The sequence below is a fragment of the Danio rerio genome, chromosome 23 (genome assembly GCF_052040795.2).
Source record: "Danio rerio strain M-AB ecotype USA chromosome 23, GRCz13ab, whole genome shotgun sequence".
In the NCBI taxonomy this organism is placed as follows: Eukaryota; Metazoa; Chordata; class Actinopteri; order Cypriniformes; family Danionidae; genus Danio; species Danio rerio.
Window position 1 is genome coordinate 6,679,228 of NC_141043.1, and position 19,920 is coordinate 6,699,147.

Genomic DNA, 19,920 nt, shown 5'->3' on the forward strand with positions numbered 1-19,920 from the left:
GTGGTTAAGAAATAATAAAATTAGATTTTAATTTCTTAATTTGCTGGTGTTTTTAGTAATTGTATGTGTTTTCTTAAACTGCAGCCTGTTAAACTCTCTCGACCACCTTGCAGAAATGACATTTTTGGGTGAATTATACCTTATAAATACAGCATGCTTGTTGACTCTTTCAACACCATTTGCTAGATTGAGATCATGTGGGTGGTTGAATCGAGATCCTAATCTTTTTTCGATTAATCGTGCAGCCCTTGTACATACGGTCATGGAAAACCTGGAAAAGTGATGGGATTTTGACAGCATTTTCCAGGCCTGGAAGAGTTTCAGAAAAACAGAAAAACCCTCAAAGTTTTGGAAAAGTCATGGAAATTAGTATAACAAATATTTCTATACTTGAAAATAAGTTAGTTGTAGTAAGTACTGTCTAAGCATCCTTTAAATAATTTTACATAGATATAAAAATACAAACCATAAACTAAATTGATTGTTGTGTGTTCGTGTGGATTTCCTCCGGGGGTCCCCCCCCCCCCTACCCCCCCCCCCCAAGTCCAAAAACATGTGCTGATTGTGAATTGGGTAAGCTAAATTGGCCGTAGTGCATGTGTGTGATTGGGTTTGTATGGGTGTTTCCCAGTGATGGGTTGCAGCTGGAAGGGCATCCGCTGCGTAAAACATATGCACAACATATGCTGGATAAGTTGGTGGTTCATTCCGCTTTGGCGACCCCAGATTAATAAAGGAGGTAAGCAGAAAAAAGAAAACGAATGAATGATTGTGTGTTTTATGATATGCCGTAAGGTGGCATGGTGGCTCAGTGGTTAGCAAGAAAGTCACTGGTTCGAGTCCCGGCTGGGCCAGTTGGCATTTCTGTGTGTGTTTGCATGTTCTCCTTGTGTTTGCATGGGATTCCTCCAGGTTAGCTGGTTTCCCCTAAAGTCCAAAGACATAGAATAGAAACTGTATTTAAAAAATGTAAATTGTGTTACTTTAACCTTACCGTGTAAATGCAGCCTTAGAAATTAAGTGTTACAACAGTTATACAATTAAACTGATCAAAAAACTTATTTAGCCCCTCACACCTGACCAGTCACAACTTATTTTCTTTAAAACACTGGCACAGACCTAAAATTAACAGATGCTAAGAATCAAAGTTGACAATCATTGACAAAACTGCATTATTTGGCTGCTAACTCTTTCTTTATTAATTTTAACATTTCCTGACATGCAAAAATGAGCATGAAGGAATGTTCACAGTAAATCATTTTCTCTTTAATAACCTCTGTAGCTTGCAACATCCAAAGGCTTCATCTCAGGTGATCTGTGTTATTTGGAGGAAGATGGCACAAAAGTGGACTGCAATTCCAGCTCTACAGTGAGTGCAGATCTGTAAAACTCACTCACCACTCTCTGTTTGTCAGAACATGATTTATATAACCCCCTTCTGCCCACAAGCGTTCATGTATAATTCTGCTGGCAACATTTTTAGACTGTATCTGTCAAACATTCGCATCAGTATAACTCAAATGCTCTTCCTCTTTACCACTGCTCTGACACACCATCCTGGATCTACTCACTTATTTGGTCTCTTTTATGTTATGACTTTGTTTTTCTGTACAACATCATTTAAAAGGGTTTTTATAATTCTGTCCTTGTTTCCTCTCTAGGCTGTGTCGGTGTCTTCCAACGTTAATGGAATCAGAAGTATCCTTCCTGTTTACTTTAACCATGTCATTAAAGGAACGCCACCCTATAAGCTTGTGTGCTGGTCCTCTGGGCCCACATTATGGTGATGTAATGGAACATATCTGTCTGCATCATATCTGTCTGCATCAATGAGCATGTTTAGATGCATGCTGATACTCTGACAACTCACAAAAAATCTAAAAAATCAGCTTTTCGAAAAAAAAATCAGCTTTTTAAAAAACTCGACAGGTGGACAAATCTAAACTTGTATTTATTAAAACAAATATATATATATATATATATATATATATATATATATATATATATATATATATATATATATATATATATATATATATATATATATATATATATATATATATATATATATATATATATATATATATATATATATATATATATATAATATATATATATATATATATATATATATATATATATATATATATATATATATATATATATATATATATATATATATATATTTATATTTATATATATATTTATTTATTAATATATGATAGTTCTTTCCATTTGGCGTGCATTGTTAAGTTCAATAACACTCTCACCAGTCAAAATTAAAGTGAAACTGCCGAACTGCAGTTAAAAGTCAGGCATCATGCTGATTTGATTCAGAAGGCCACTTTTTTGTCAGACGGCTCACCGGTCAGGTATACATCCGCGCTAAATTATCAAGGTGAAAGTCATCATAGCCTGCATAGAATAGACCCAGCTCCCAAACCAACTTTAAGAATAGATTAACGGCGATATTTTTTATTGCAGGATAAGAGTTCGATAATGGCCCACTAATATATATATATATATATATATATATATATATATATATATATATATATATATATATATATATATATATATATATATATATATATATTATAATAATAATAATATAATAAATAATACTGCTAATAGTAATAAAAATATGCAAATACAAATTGTCATGAATGAACTAAAAAAAAAATCTGCCAACATGAAGAAGGCATAGAGGTAGTGGTTTTTATATTTATATAGAAAATAATAATTTTGTAACCTGTTAATCCATTACTTTTTTCATATGTAAAGATATTTGTGTATTGCTTTACATAATGTGTGTATTAACAAATGTGTAAGTGTTTGAACCCATATAAGTGCATAACTAATGCGCTTTACACTGGACTTAAGGCTTGCTTTTATTTGGTAAAGGGCAGGTCTATTTCAGTTCATTTAAATAGCAACATGCCAACAATGCACCTTAACACACCTCTATTTTAGACCAGCAAACCCATGAGTCAAAAAGAGATGCAAACGATTTAGTCATTTAAAAATCGTGAAGCAAAATTTGAAAATTAAAGTTGCGCTGGTCTGAAAATAGCAACAAATTACACCAAACACGTCTTGCGCCTTATGTGGTTCTCAACTCCAGTGTTAGGGATCCACTGCTTTACACTTCTTTCTGATCTGACACACAGTTCAGTCCATAGAGATCTGCTACTGTAACAAGCCAGTGGTTTCGATTTTGTTTATTAAATAAGGAAGACATACAAAGTGTGCAAAGAAAGAAATCACCAGCACTAGAGTTGAATAGTTTTCATGCAAATGCACAGTTAAAGGAGTTTCAGGCAATTCTTTATTACTTTAAAGTTCACATATCCCTCCATATTGCTTCACAGTCCTGTCACTTATGCAATAAGATAAAAATGGCAAAGTATTTCCTTGTTTTTTTTTCTCGTGAAATTATGTTCTATTATCTTTGGAAAGGACATGCTGTCTTTCTCTCACTCTCCCGCCCATACAAACACAGACACACACTCACACAAACACAGAAATGTGCACCAATTTGTCATCGATGAAGCTTGACTCTATTAATAAAATAAATTTGGATCTGAAAAGAGGTATGTCGCCTCTAGTGAGTGATAACATTGCTGTTCTGTTTGCATAGACATTGTTGAAAGATGCACAGGCTCACATATTTCACACGCTTAATTTTTATATCAGTAGCTTAAGCCTCCACTACTCCACTACTAAAATTACATTTTGAAATTAGCAACAGAGGCTTGGGATGACTTGAGTGAAGTGCATTTCAAGGAGGAAAAAACTCCTGAGAAACGTTTTAAAAAATAACACTTAAAATATTTAAATCTGCTTCACCTCATATATATATATATATATATATATATATATATATATATATATATATATATATATATATATATATATATATATATATATATATATATAATTTATTTATATTTTTTTTTTTTTTTTTTTACTAAATCATTTTTAATCTGTTTTTGGTCTAATTTGGTTACTTTGGTTCAATGAAGAGGTCTGCATTCCCACGACTTTACCACGGGAGCAGGAATACATTTCAGAATAAATCAAAAAAGGGGAAACAAAACTGACATTTAGCCTACGATCCTTGCACAACCTACAGACTTATCTGTTATCTTTTTCTTTTAGTAGTACCCAATTTAAACAAGAGATTTTGGAAACCAGATCTATATTTAGCGAGAATGGTTGGGTCAGGTAAAAATTATTCTAAGCAGACAGCGGGTGAACAAAGACTGAATAAACAGCAGGATCAGTCAGGTGTGGTAGCAGGACTAAAAACCTGGCGGGAGCGGGGCTAAAAAACAGTCTTGTGCAGACCTCTTGTTCGATGTTTAATTTATTCCAGTCAGTAAAAAATAATTTCCAAAGCAGTCCATATGGCTTCAGTGGTTCCACTGTAATCATACAACGCTCCAAGAACACTTTTGTGCACCAGTGTTTGTCAACCATGTTCCTGGAGGACCACCAACACTGCATGTTTTTGATGTCTGTTTTCTTTGTCTGTTACACCTATTACAGGGTTTTCAGGCTGATGATTAGGGAAACATGGAAAATGTGCAGAGATGGTGGTCCTTCAGGAACGTGGTTGGGAAACACTGATATAAATGACTTTTTGTTTGCTTTATTTTCTTGTCAGGTCATCAATGTGTGCACACTAAAAAATGCTGACACCCCCGCAATAGATATTTGTTGGGATAACATGAAGGAATTAAGTTTAAATTAAATTTGAATTAAATTCAATTCAAATTTAAGTGAACTGAATGTAAAACAATTAAGTCGTCCCCCATCAAAATTTCTGTCATTTTGAACTAGTTTGTACAAGCATCATTTTTTGAGTACATTTACTGAGGATACTATGACAAATGTCCAGTGGAGTGAGCAGCATGACACATAAGCTTTGCATTGCCTTTAAAAACATGCACCAGGACCTGACAAAAAAAGGGAAAAATAGCTTACAAACTTGCCCTCTGCCTTATGATTAATAATTCCATTCCTCAGCAACATAAAGACATTGTATCATCTGCGAAATTCATTCTGATAGTGGAGAAAGATGCAACTTTCCAGAGGCTACTAGACGATGACTTCTGCGCCAGACTTTCTCCCTGCATCATCATAACTGTGAGTGTTGTTATTAGATCAGTGCTCTTGTGTGTTTTGCAGCCTGATCGTCATGTTTTGTGTCTGTCAGGGGAAAGGAGTGCCAGATGTCAACAGCAGACTGATGGTGAGGAAACTGTGGGATGCGCTTCACGTGCCTGTCTTTGCTCTGGTAGATGCAGACCCTCACGGTACAAACACGCACACACAATGTCTGAAATGCTTATTGGTCGTGCTTACTAGGCATCATCTTGCTCATTATGGGTTAAGAATTTGTGAGTGGAAACCTCCAATAACACTCATAGCATATTACACATTGCTTACAGCAAAAGTTGTCAGCACATGTTTGATCAATGATATATTTGAAATGTTAGGTTTAATTTGGGTTAAGAATGTAATTAATTAATTAATTAATATTTAAACTGTTGGATTGGCTTATATTTAGGGTGTCCAAGGAGTCTTAAAAATGTGTTAAAGTTAATTCATCAATTTAGAAAAGTTTAAGCCCCTTGTTACGAGTTTAGGATGGTAAAGTAGGATGCTGTAACATTTAGGTTAATGGAAAAAATAAATAAACATTTACAATTAGTCTCTTTAAACAAAAACAATGGGCCCTATCATGCACCCGGCGCAAAGCGGCGTAAGGCGCGACGCAATTGTTGTTTGCTAGTTTCAGCTCGGCGCAAGAGTTGTTTTAAAGAGTTGCACCACGCTGTTTAAATACCAAATGCATTTGTGCTTATGTGCGCCCATAGGCGTTCTAGTCTAAAAAAGGAGGTGTGTTAAGGCGTGTTGCCATTTTGAGGAACTAAAATACACTGTTCAATAGACCAGATCAAAGCAGGTCTAAAGTCCAGCGTAGAGCGTAGAGTTGTGCGCCTCACTTAAACAATGCTTAATACACACAGGATGTGCAGCAATACACAAATAGTGCAAAGAGTGAAAGAGAATTAAAATATTACAAAAATTATTATTTTCTAGCCTACATAAATATAAAAACCACCGCCTCCATGCCTTCTTCATCTCGGGGGGCTTTTTTAGTTTATTCACAAAAATTTGCTTTTGTATAATGTTATTATTAGTAGTAGTATTATTTATTATATGCATATTTATATTTGTTTAATTAAAAACAAGCTTGGGTTTGCCCACCTGTGAGGTTTTAGTCCATATGGGGCAAAGGTTGTGGATACAACTCGTTTTTTTACCACACTTCGTTATTATTGTTCATTTAATTGTTTGTTGGAAATTAGAACAGAATTTAGTAATATTTTTTTAAACAAATCTTTGCGCTTAAAAAATGAAATTAATTATGTATAGGATAATGGATGTCTGCGTACAACACATTTCCCTTTACACAAAAGAAAGTGAAAGTAAAGAATGAGGAGGCTCAGTCTGCGCTGTAGATGCTCTTTTTAACTGTTTTTTCACTAGTGAAGCGTTTAGATTTCCACTTACAAAGTCCGCTATGTAAATAGCAAATGCGCTATGGCGCGATGCAACTGACTCTTAAAGGGAATGGTAGATGAGACTCTGATTGGTTTATTCTCAAACACACCTATAACTACTTATTTAGAAAAGCTATCTTGTTCAGTTAATGTAAATATTTTGTTGTTGTTGTTTTTTTATATATAAAATATAACAATTTTGAGAATCATTTTTAGCTATAGTTAGATGCCAACTAATACAATAAATAGTTTTTAAAACAATATAATTTTGCATGCCTGTGAAATATGAACTATAATGTTTTTACGTTATACAGAATTTAAGTTTACATATCTATAATTGAAATACATAAGTGCCTTTGAACTTTAGGCAAAGGGGTCCCCTGCAAGGAATCATCATATTTGGGGGTCCTTGAGATCAAAAAGTTTGAAAACCCCCTGTCCTACTGCACAGCATGACATGTTTACTATTACAACCGGTCTCTTTTTGCAACCGGGAACCCGTATGACGTAGGTTGGTAATTCATCTATATTATTTTAAAGAATGCTTGGTGATCACTTGATTTAAATACAACAGATGCTTGTTAGCACAATCTAATGAATCAGTTCAAGCAGATACTATCAAAGCATACCTAATAAAGTGTTTATTTCTGTTATAAGTGCTGTTTTAATCATGGTAAAGTGTTCTAATGTGATCTCTCTAGTTCTTAGTGAAGTAATTGAATGTTAAAGTCACCCCAGTAACGTCATGTTCCCTGCAAAATGTCACTTATACTCAGTAAAGACAGTGAACTACAAACACACATGCACTTAATGTAAAGACAACAAACACAGACATGCTCCAGCACAGTGTGGAGGCCCCTGCTGTTTCTGACACTGTCATTATCAATGACTCTCTGCATGTGTAATGCTTTACGCGGTTCTCCAGTGAGTTAAGCTGTCCTTAAGGATAATTGCAAAGGTATGGTGGTGATTGCGGAATCAGTCTCTCTCTCTCTCTGTCTTTTCCCAGGCATCGAGATTATGTGCATCTACAAGTACGGCTCAGTGGTAAGTTTGTTTCCTGCTATTTCTGTGCAATTTCCAGCGAGGGCCTGTACAGGCTTTTGCATTGCGGTGACATGTAATTATTCTTCTTTGTGGCAAGACAAAAAAAAAAAGAGGAAGCACTCATTCATGAACTTAAAATTTACCCTTTGGAAAAAAGTAAAGCGTTTCTACATGTGTGTGTACGTGTTTGTGTGGGAGAAAGAGAGAGACATCTGCAGAATATGTAGCTACATCTTGGCTGTTTACAGACAAATCATGCACTATAAAAATCAAGCAGAATTGTTTAAGATAATAGTTTTTTTTACACAATATGAAATACTATTAAAAAGGTTTATCAGATTCTCTAATTTTATAATGTTCACATTTATGGGTCTTTCAGTAGAGTAATCCCCAATCCCAATTCTACCCCTTAGCCCTTCCCCTTACCCCTACCCCTTGTTTTGCATGTTCTCGTGAAGGGGTAGTTGTGTCTCAATTCTCTTTAGCTTGAAGGCGTAGGGCTAAGGGGAAGGGGTGAACACCCCTTCGAATGAAAATTTTTCAGGAGCACACCCAAACCAAGGGGTAAGAAAATATCCCAGAATACACCTGCCACAACGGCAGATAGTTACACCCGGAAGTAAGGAGATCCACAAATTAGTGTTTTTTTTAAATCATTATTACGAATTTTTACAACAAACAGACATGTTTTATTATATTCATAACCACGTACATGTTTTACCATCATGCTTTTAAAAAAAAACGCTAAAATAAAAAGTGCTAAATTTCGCGATCTATAATCCACAATCATAACTCCTGTACAGTAGTCAAATAACATTCTGACTCTTGGTGAAACTGGAATACGCTGTCAGATAAGATTAGTGGCTGGTAATGGGCGTTTTACGGTGTCTGTTATAATGTTAATGTTGTTTTTGTCGTGTTTACATATGTGTTATACAGTATTACGATCTTATTGTCACATTAGATCGTTATGATAACATAATATGTTATATAAGTAAATAATAAAGCAACTGGAATAACTACAGCAGTCACGATCCTCTTATCTCATATGAAGCAAGAGATCTTGATGACATCTGATGACGTGTGCAGGAGCTGTAGTGCTGTCCCAATTTTTAAATTTTGAAGCCCTTAGGGTGAAATTTTAAAGGAGTAGGGGTACAAAAATAGAATTAGGATTGGGCCTAAGTCGTCACAGTTAGGTAAATTTAGAGTGCAGTGAATGGAAGTGTATGTAATGTTTTTGTTTTTTCTTACAATCCCATTTGCTGAAATAATAAAAGAAAAACTCAACAATGGTTTCATCAAGACTTTCAGAAACAAGAAAAAAAATGTATAAGACCGATAATGGCAGCCAGAAGAGAGAACAACGTCAAATTTACTGTCCATAGACACTGCATTATAAACACCTCACACAAGTGCTAATCCATTTTTCGTAGTTTGCCAAGATGATATAATACATTAATACATATAACTGTTTGTCTTTTTTTTTAAATCAAAATATTAAAAACTTTTATTGATTTAAGATTATAATGACTGTTAAATGCCTTTTTTATAGAAAGGCTTTAAAAAGGGGCCATAATGATTCTCCTCTTGAAGACTGTATTAATTTGATTAAAAGTACAGTAAAAAACAGTAATATTGTCAAATAATATTGCAATTTAAAGTAACTTTTCCATTTTCTCTCCATTTTCCAAGCTACATTTATTTATGCAATCTTTAATTTCGGCAAATGAGCATGTAATAATAAACAAAAAACATTCTTATTATTTCATTTAAATTGGTTTGTTTATAACAATGTAATGTTTTTATGTCAGTTTTGATTGAATTTATACGGTCTTAATAAAAAAAGTTATTTTATTAGTAATATGTCAGTTAATACTTTTATTAAACTAAATGTACAGACTCTGAACCTTAATTGATGCACAGTTGAAGTCAAAATTATTAGCCCCCCTGTTTATTTTTTCCCCCCATTTCTGTTTAACGAAGAGAAGACTTTTTCAACACATTTTTATACATAATAGTATTAATAATTCACTTCTAATAACTGATATATTTAATCTTTGCCATAATGACAGTAAATAATATTTGACTAGATATTTTTCAAGACACTTCTATACAGCTTGAAGTGACATTTAAAGGCTTGACTAGGTTAACTAGGCAGGTTAGGGTAATGAGGCAAGTTATAACGATGGTTTGTTCTTTAGACTGTCAAAAAAAAAATATATATATATATATAGCTTAGTGGGTCATAAAATATTTTTGACCTTAAAATGTTTTTTAAAAAATGTAAAAAATAAAAAATAAAGCTTTTATTCTAGCTGAAATTAAACAAATAAGAGCTTCTCCAGAAGAAAAAATATTATCAGACATACAGTGAACATTTCCTTGATTTGTTAAACATCATTTGGGAAATATTTAAAAATGGGGAGTAACTGCTGAATTTCCTGCGTGTTCTGCTTTTTATGAATGAGGCAAACGCACAGCCACAAGTAAACAGGACATTGCCCATCTCTCGTTATAGATCACGATCACTTACACGGTTATGTGAATTCGGATATCGGGTAGCTGATTACATGATGAGCAAGCATGTTAATCTGTTAAATTAAAACGGGAAAAAAACTAAATAAAAGGGTAACATCTGTCATAAAGCAAATGACAAACATGTAATGTTTTAAAATAATGATCGCCTACAAAAAACTCACTCCTGGTTCCAAAATATTTTAAACTCACCAGTAAAAGGGTTAACAACAGTAGAAAAGCAGCGGTGGTAGAGTTACTTCGCATTGTAAGTCTGAAGACGCATTTTTATTCACCATATTAATTCTTTTTCCACTGCAACTGCTTTCCACTGCTTTATATTCTATACTGTACATTATTTCTGTTAAGTGAAAAGACTGGAATAATTAAATATTTAAAAATCAAGGCATGATCATATTTTATTTTGGTAAAATAAGCATAATCTAGAGGCCTTTGCCTTTCATATAAACCACTTCTGATATCAAATGATCAACTAGAAGTCAAGTTATTATTTGTTGTTGGTAAAACTTGGATAGGTGACAAGACTTTTGTCAGGAAGTGGATATGACATTTTGTATATTCACACATGATCTAATAATTAGTTCTGAATGTTCTGATACTGGACTGCTTTGTAGGCTAAATCATGTAGGCCGGTGCATTATCCTAAATGAAGTCTGCCGTCCTGCTTTACACACTGTAACTGTCATTTGTCCATAGTCAATGGCCTTCGAGGCCCACAGTCTGACTGTCCCCAGTGTGCTGTGGTTGGGCCTCCTGCCTTCAGACATCCAGAGGTTTGGGAAAGTCAACTCATTACTCCGCTCTGTGGTTTGTGATTGAGGCTGTGCTTGCTCTGGTTTCCGCTTTCTGGCCTTTTTTGTTTTGGTTTTTGTTGCCGTTGCTGTTTTTTTATTTCCTTCCTCTCAAAAAGCTATTTTAAAGTGGACGTGTTAACTATCATGGGCTTCAGAAATCAGAAGCTTCTTTTTAGGAATACAGAGTAAAACTGCAGAGGAAAGAAATGTAAACTGCAGCTGTTGGCACCAAGTTCATGATATGTTAAACACAGGCCACTTTGACATGCTGCTACATTATCTTGCACTGCTATATCTAACAAGACTTTAGACATGGCGTTTCTGATTTCTCTCAATTCTTCTTGCAATTTATGTTTCACATTTCTGTCTTTATTTCTTGCAGATTTGAATTTATATCTCACAGTTCTCGCTATGTATTTCTTGTGAAACAACTCACTTCTGAATTCTCATAATTGCAGTTTCATTTTTCACAATTGTGAGTTTAAAGTCTGTCTTGTGATTCTGACTTAATTTTTTCGAATTGCATTTTACACCTTACATGCTGTAACTTTCAATTAAATTGTGTATAAATAGTATTGTGTTTCAATTGTAAGATATAAATTCACAAATGTAAGAGGACAAGGCCATGCTTTGTAATTCCGGCTATTTCTTGCTAATTTAAGTTTACTTTTTTTTGCACTTTTGAATTGACATGTTCAGTTCACATCTCTAAATTATGCCTATTTTTTGCAGTTTTGGGTATTTATCTTGCAATTCTTATGGCGACGCAGTGGCGCAATAGGTAGTGCTGTCGCCTCACAGCAAGAAAGTCGCTGGTTCGAACCTCAACTCAGTTGCCGTTTCTGTGTGGAGTTTGCATGTTCTTCCTGCGTTCGCGTGGGTTTCCTCCGGGTGCTCCGAATTCCCCCACAGTCCAAAGACATGTGGTACAGGATTAATTGGGGAGGCTAAATTGTCCGTAGTTTGTGTGTGGATGTTTCCCATTGATGGGTTGCGGCTGGAAGGGCATCCGATGCGTAAAAACTTGCTGGATAAGTTGGCAGTTTATTCCGCTGTGGTGACTCCGCATTAATAAAGGGACTAAGCCGAAAAGAAAATGAATGAATGAATCTTGCAATTCTTTTTTTTCACACAATCCCAACTGTATTTTACAATAAGATTATATGTATTTGTCTTATCACCCAAATTCTAAATTATTGTAATATTTTTTCATTAATAGTTATTTGTAGTTATGGTTAGTTTATTTATATAGCACATTTTTCACAACACAACGTTGCCCAAAGTGCTGAACGCAATCAATACTATTTAAAAATAAGTCCTACATCACATACATAACAATTAAAACATAAGACAAACCCTTCAACATTAAGAAGGCTCAAATGCTAAAGAACAGATATGCAATTTCAGAAGCTTTTTAAAAAACAAACAGAGTAAGAGCATGTATATTGTGGGGTGGAAGCCTTTTCCAGAGTTTTGGGGCGATAACAGCAAAAGCCCAATCCAGGCAATTTTGTCTAAACTTTTATTGTCCAATTTGGGTAAACCTGTGCGAATTGTGGCTTCAGTTTCCTGTTCTTAGCAGGCAGAAGTGGCACCCGGTGTGGTCGGTCCCACTTTATATTAAGTGTCCTTAACTACTATGTACTTGCATCAAAAAATAAATGCAGTGTACTTACTGTGTTCATAATGTATTTGAGAACACTTGTGGTGCTTTTGAGTTGGGATAGGGGTAGGGTTATGGACAGGTTTGGTGGTATGGGTACGTTTAAGGGTGGGTTAAGGTGTAAGGGATGGTCAACAGTGTATTTACAAATGTAATGACAGAAGTTAATTACAGATTTAATTACATACAAGTATTTAATCAAGCATAAGTACACAGTAAGTACATTGTAACAAACTATTAATTCCTGTGTAAGTACATATTAGTTAAGCCCACTTAATGTAAAGTGGGACCGTGTGGTCTTCTGCCTCAAGGTTTATACGTGTTGTGCATTCAGAGATGCTTTTCTGCATAACTCGGTTGTAGCAAATGGTTATTTGAGTTACTGTTGCCTTTCTATCAGCTTGAACCAGTCTTCTGACCACTTCGTCTACACCATGACCTTGGTACAGAAAGAATAAACTGATCAGAAGACCTTAGTGGCCTACCAGGATTACATACATGTAGGAGAAGGTTGTGCCAGATCCTTTAAGGATTTAAAAACAAAAATAAATCTTTTAAAATCAATCTGGCACATAACAGGCAGCCAGCCCAGAGAGGAAAGAACTGGGGTATGTACTCATACTTGTGAGTCCCTGTCAGAAATCTCGCAACAGCATTTTGGACTAATTGCAATCTACTCGGGGCATTTTGACTAATATCCACTTACAAAAAGTTGCAAAAGTCATGTCTTCCCAAAATAAAATCATGGATCACCTTCTCAATGTCATTAAAAAAGAGAGAAATAACTTCACTTGTAAATAGAAAAAAAATGGATTTAACAACTGAATTTAATAATTTTCATTATTTATTGCAATTGCGAGTTTCTATCTCAAACTTCTGTCTGGATTTGTGCAATTCTACTTTATATCTCACACTGTTTTTACTCCTCATAATTGCAAGATGTTTTATTTTGGAGAGAAACTTGAATTGAGAGATATAAATTCCAAATTGTGATGTGCATCGTTTTGCTAGCCTTTTATTATGTTTGTGGCTGTTTTTGCCCCATTGACTTTCATCATTATGACATTATTTAATTGCAAATCCTTGACACCGCATAATCAGGCATTCTTGATTGTTGGTTGTTTTCCCTTTTGGGAAGAGGCAAAGTTTGTAATTTCTACTGTTGATGATTAGTTGGCAGCATTAACCCTTTAAATACGCTTGTGCAAAAAAAGCTTCTGGCTTTTATATAGAGTCTTCATTCATTCATTCATTCATTTTCTTGTCCCTTTATTAATCCGGGGTCGCCACAGCGGAATGAACCGCCAACTTATCCAGCAAGTTTTTACGCAGCGAATGCCCTTCCAACTGCAACCCATCTCTGGGAAACATCCACACACACATTCACACACACACTCATACACTATGGACAATTGAGCCTACCCAATTCACCTGTACAGCATATCTTTGGACTGTGGGGGGAACCGGAGCACCTGGAGGAAACCCACGCGAAGGCAGGGAGTATATGCAAACTCCACACAGAAACGCCAACTGAGCCGAGGTTCGAACCAGCGACCTTCTTGCTGTGAGGTGACAGCACTACCTACTGCGCCACCGCCTCGCTATGTAGAGTCTTATAACAGCAAATTATAGTGCGTGCATAAATACAATGTTTACTATTTTCTGAGAGCTGAGATGCTTACTTTGATTTTCTCAGACATATCAAGGTAAGTGCACAAAGGTCTCTCTCTCACACACACACACCAATCTCAATATAACATAAAAACCAGAAACTAAGCTTGTTCTGCACTGCAACTGATAATCAACAGTAAAAATGACAAACTACCTCTTACCAACAGGGAAAGCCACCAACAATAAAGATTGCTTGATTGTTTGGTGTCATGGCTTTCACTTAAAAAATGTCATTATAATGGAAGTCAGGGGCGGACTGGCCATCTGGCACACCTGCCAGTTTCCCGCTGGGCCAACATACTTTTTGGCCCGGGCTGATCATCTTCTTATCCGATCAGCCTATAAAGCACTTAGCAGACTGTGTTTTTCTGTGTAATTAATTGACGATGCTGTGATCTGTTATGCTCTGAAAGTAAGATGTTTCTTTTTTGGACAGAGCGGCCCATGTGACAATCTGCAGCCCATTGGTTGTTTTCTTTATTGACATTGGGCTGACCCAATCACAAACTTTCATTTTGGGCTCTGTGTAAACGTGCAACATATGTGTGTATTTGTCAAAATAGTCGAGAGTCACGCCTGTTTCTTACCCCACGCGCAAGTATATGGAGAGCAGAAGCTGCAAACAGGTGTCTGCCTTTTGCGTCTGCAGTGCGCAGTGGATCTACAGCTGTTGCAGATATATTCCTGTCTATTCTACTTACCTATCTGTCCATATAAATATACTTTTTTTAACTTTTCATCTGCACCAAGGCAACTTCCCCCTATGCTTTTTCCTTAACCTGGCTGCAAGTCTTTATTTTACAAATTCTATAAATCATAAACACTTTATGCTTCTCAAGCTCTATAAGGAGTGTCATTCGTGTATTTGAAGATGCACTTGGTCAGAAGACAATCGCATGAGATATCTTGACATTTTGTTTGTTATCGTCAGCATGATGTAGGCTTATAGTTGCAATAATTATTTATACAATATGGTTATAATGATATTTATACATGATAAAACTAGTGTGCAACTTAAGCAAAACTAATATTATTATTATTTTTTACGTTTAGTTTTGTAGTTCAAGCCCAAACAAATATTTGTTACATTTTTTAATTGACATCCAAACATTTTGGATGATTTCGGATGCAGCCCATGAATTACACTATACAAGAAACTCTAGACTGCACAAGCTACTGTAAAAGAGGTCAGCTGTTTATTGAATTTGCCTGAGTTTGAAAAAACAAAACATGCATTTAAAAAAGCACTGGAAACATCCTCAGGTATTTTGGTTGTGATTCCGACAGCATCAGCACATTTCTGCTGGCAGTTTCCTGCTCCACCTCATCCCAGAAACACTACTGAACTGAGATCTGGAGCATGTGCACACGTCTGCACTGATGACATGTTTCAAAAAGCAGCTTGACAAAGAGCAGGAGTTGTGGAGCGACATAATATCCTACTCGGCACCGCCATGAAATTAATTAAGTCTGTTCCACAGATGTGCCTTTACAGACAAGACGTCCAGTTTTGGCAATTCCGTCTAATTTACAAGTGTTTTTATATTTACATTTACAAGTATATACATAGAAAGCATATTAAATGCAAAAAAATTTAAATCATATTTATTTCTACATTTCCCAGTACTGGGTTGCAGCTGAAAGGGCATCCGCTGTGTAAAACATATGCTGAATAACTTGGCGATTCATTCCGCTGTGGCGACCCCTAATGAAAAAAGGAACTAAGCTAAAAGAAAATGAATGGAATTTCTACAGCGCTTTTACAATTGCGACACAGACTCATTGGGGAAATGTGCCCAGGGCTACATTTATAAGAACTGAGAAATATGTGCTCCTGCATACATATGGCAAATACAGTGGGGTGGTACTGCTGACTGCTTACCTCCATATAGATGGCTTTTCCAGCATGACTGGTTTGGTCAGTAGAAAATTGAGTTTGAATTAGACAAAGAATAGTTGCGGAAACCAGGTAAAACACAACCTAAAAAAGTGTTAAACAATGGTAAAAGCATGTGGTCGTGATAGCTTTTCTTTTCTAGTTTGCTTTTTGAAAACACTATTAGATGGGTTTAGGGAACGGGGTGTGTGGGTCGTTTGATTTCAAGCTGAAATGCATAAGAAAGATGCTAAGATTGGCAGAATCATACACAGCAGCCTCTGATGGATGTACGAAAAATGACATATGAGAAAACCTGCCTCAGAAAATAGTTGTGATAATGTACACAGCGTCTCTTAGTGGATTTATTGAAACCATTTGCAAGAAGACATAGTCCACAGTATGTATTTCTTGGTTCTCAGAAATGTAGCCCTTGGCACATATTTCCAAAGAGGTGGATTAAACAATATAGCATGTCAAGGCTTAACATAGATAAAAAAAAAATAGAAAATACAAAGACAGTTTTACAGATTTTCAAAGGGGAGTGGAGCATGCTGGTGTATTTAAATGTATTAAAATGAATTCAGTTCATTTTTTCCCAATAGCTTAGTGATGTTTTATAAAAAAGATTCGGGAGGAGCACGATCAGTCTTTGATGAGGCTAATTCATCACACACAATCATTCTATTATCCAATCAGCTCAAGAGCAAACCCTTATAAATAGTCAAACACGTCATACCTCCGTTTTCTCTTCTGGGGTGGGGGGGGGCGTTCCGGAGCTGGGCTAGACACTGTGCTCGGACCTTATCTCTTTCTGTCTTGATAAGGGGAATAACACGGGTTAGGGTGCCTTCCCGACCTCAGAGCCCTCTCCCCGGACAGCACGCCAAATATGCATATTCTATTCAGTCAAATATCTGAGTGTGAACTTGTGAATTATAAATAAAATGTCAAAAAAAAAAAATATATATATATATATATATATATATATATATATATATATATATATATATATATATATATGCTGCATTTTCTCACACAACAAACATTTTACGAAAACGCGCAACATTTTCTCACAACACAATAAAAAATATTTCCAGGAGACCATAAAACATGACGGACCTGGCTATTTATGGTTATTTAGGCTTAGAAATACTGAAGACACGGGAATTGGGATAAGCGCGTTTTATTAATTTGTTTACGTTGTGAGAAAATACAGCATGTTTTTGTAAATTGTTTGCATTGTGAGAAAATGCGGCGTGTTTTATAATTTGTTTGCGTTGTGAGAAAAAACAGCATGTTTTTGTAAATTGTTTGCATTGTGAGAAAATGCGGCGTGTTTTATGATTTGTTTGCATTGTAAGTAAATGCAGCGCGTTTTATTAATTTGTTTGGGTTGTGAGAAAATACAGCGCGTTTTATTAATTTGTTTTTGTTGTGAGAAAATACAGTGTGTTTTGTTAATTTGTTTGCGTTGAGTAAATGCAGTGTGTTTTATTAATTTGTTTGCGTTGTGAATAAATACAATGTGTTTTATTAATTTGTTTGTGTTGTCAATAAATGCAGTGTGTTTTATTAATTTGTTTGCGTTGTGAATAAATGCAGCCCATTTTATTAATTTTATTGCATTGTGAGTAAATGCAGTGCGTTTTTAATAATTTGTTTGCGTTGTGAGAAAATGCCTCGCGTTTTATTAATTTGTTTCTTAAACCTTATGGTTTGAAGATTGTGTGGCGAAGTATAAAGATTGAAAATGACAAAGTATTTTGATGATCCACTATGATCTTTAAATATAGTGTAAATGACTATTAAATACTAAATACTATTGTAATATATCATTAGATAATTTTACAGTCTCATTAGAGTGGCTTTTAATTGGTTTTTAAGTTTAACATGCATGATGTTTTTTTGCCTTTTATTATTTATATAATTTAATTAATTATATTAATTAAGTCTTTTTTCTTTTAATTTTTAGCATCTGTAAAGAGCTTTTAAATGTACCTTTAAAGGTGCTTCATAAAATAAAGTTTATTATTATCATTAGCTTTAATTTTGCCTGACCATATTTTTAACTATAGATGCTATGTGTAACTAAATTCCTTAGCTTAAGTCTGCGTTAACATAAATGAACACACAAGGCTTAATGTTGCCTTTATAATTACAGGTACAGAGTGCCAGAGGAAGCTCTTATCCCATTTGCTAAAGCAGATGAGAGAAAAATCAGCAGTTTGAGGAGCAGAAGCTACATCACCTGTCAGCCCACGTGGGAGAGAGAGGTGAGAGACACTTTTTTTCATTGTAACATACAAATGATTTTATAACTGCAGGTACATTTCAAAATTAATTATAAACAGCAGTTATTTACAATATCTTAATATAAGCATATTACATTTTAATAATTCACTGCTTGCCAAACACAAATTATTTAACTTCTAGGGATTTTTTTAATAGTATTGATTAGGGCTGCATGATATTGGAAAAATCTAAAAATCGATATTTTTTATGTTGCAATATATATATTGCGATATAAATACAAATGACTTAATATCTCTCTTTGGAAAGAATTTATAATGTTAGATCGATTATGATGATTCTGCAGTGAGAGTGCATCTCCATAAAATCTAATAAACAAATGTATAAGTTTACCCGACACATTTTCTATGCTATTTCAGTGCATTTCTGTATTTGCATTGCATTGAGTTGTATTTTCATGCACATGTTTAGTCGATGAATGATGGATTAATGTTTACTATTTGCATCTCTATAAAATGTAATAAACAAACTATAAACTTTTTGGGGTCTGTGCTTTTGCAGTGTTCTGTATTTGCACATATTTCTGTATTTGCACATGTTGTGAGTATTTTTTATGCAGAACAATCTATAAATACAATCAAGAAAAAGATACAACAAAAAGAGTGTTTTATCTTTCCCCCGAGTCTGCAAGTATTCAGGTGAATGATAAAAATAAATATAATTCCATTGAATGAATCGTTGTTAAAAGTGGTACAATTTCTTATACCTCCATGCTTTTAAAATCAATTTACAAATACAGGCATCAAAAACACATGCACATGAAAAAGTCTAATTTAAGCTCAACATTGCATGCACCGTGCTGCCCTTTAATTGCATATGTATTTTAAACAGTCTATACATTTTAAAAACTGAGATCACATTTCACCTGTGAATGCATGGACACATAAAGAGAGAGAAACACAAGCTCTCCTAATCTCTCACATGCATAAACGTTAACTCTGTTACCCTAAATGCGTAAGGGATTGACAATTTTACAAATTAAAAAAAAAAAAGGCTTTTCCAAACCTGTTTGACTTTTTCTTTCTTCTGTTGAATATAAAATATGATGTTTTAAAGTTTGGTTTCTAGTCCAAATGTCTAAAAATATTGCAAAACACATTGTCTTGTTTTAAGAAGTAATATATCAAAACTAAGTGAGATTTTCCTTAAAACAAGCTAAACAAGCTGTCAATTGGGTAACCAAAAGAATCTTGTTCTTCCTTCTGGCATAAAATTATTTTACTTCCCGCATTGGCAGATTATATGGCTTGTTTTAAGGAAAAACTCACTTTATTTTGGCATATTATTTCTTAAAACAAGACAATATGTTTTGCTTGTCTAGAAAAGGCTTCTTGATTTAAGAATTTTTACATATTTGGACTAGAAACAAGACAAAAAATCTAAGAAAGAAACACATTTTTTGCAGTGGAATGTGTGATCGTGAAATATTTAGTTTTTGCTTTT

At 34.7% G+C, this 19,920-nt stretch overlaps 1 protein-coding gene across 6 annotated transcripts in view; it reads left to right on the forward strand.

Moving 5' to 3' along the window:
- spo11 (SPO11 initiator of meiotic double stranded breaks) overlaps positions 1-19,920 on the forward strand; it is a 29,740-nt gene that overhangs the window by 8,875 nt on the left and 945 nt on the right. For 2 of the 6 annotated variants that reach the window (XM_087305430.1, NM_205682.1), the window contains 7 exon segments: positions 1,283-1,369; positions 1,662-1,698; positions 5,042-5,151; positions 5,222-5,321; positions 7,585-7,622; positions 10,857-10,933; positions 18,329-18,440. In XM_087305430.1, coding sequence (XP_087161556.1) covers positions 1,283-1,369; positions 1,662-1,698; positions 5,042-5,151; positions 5,222-5,321; positions 7,585-7,622; positions 10,857-10,933; positions 18,329-18,440 — 561 coding nt within the window. 6 annotated transcript variants of the gene reach the window in all.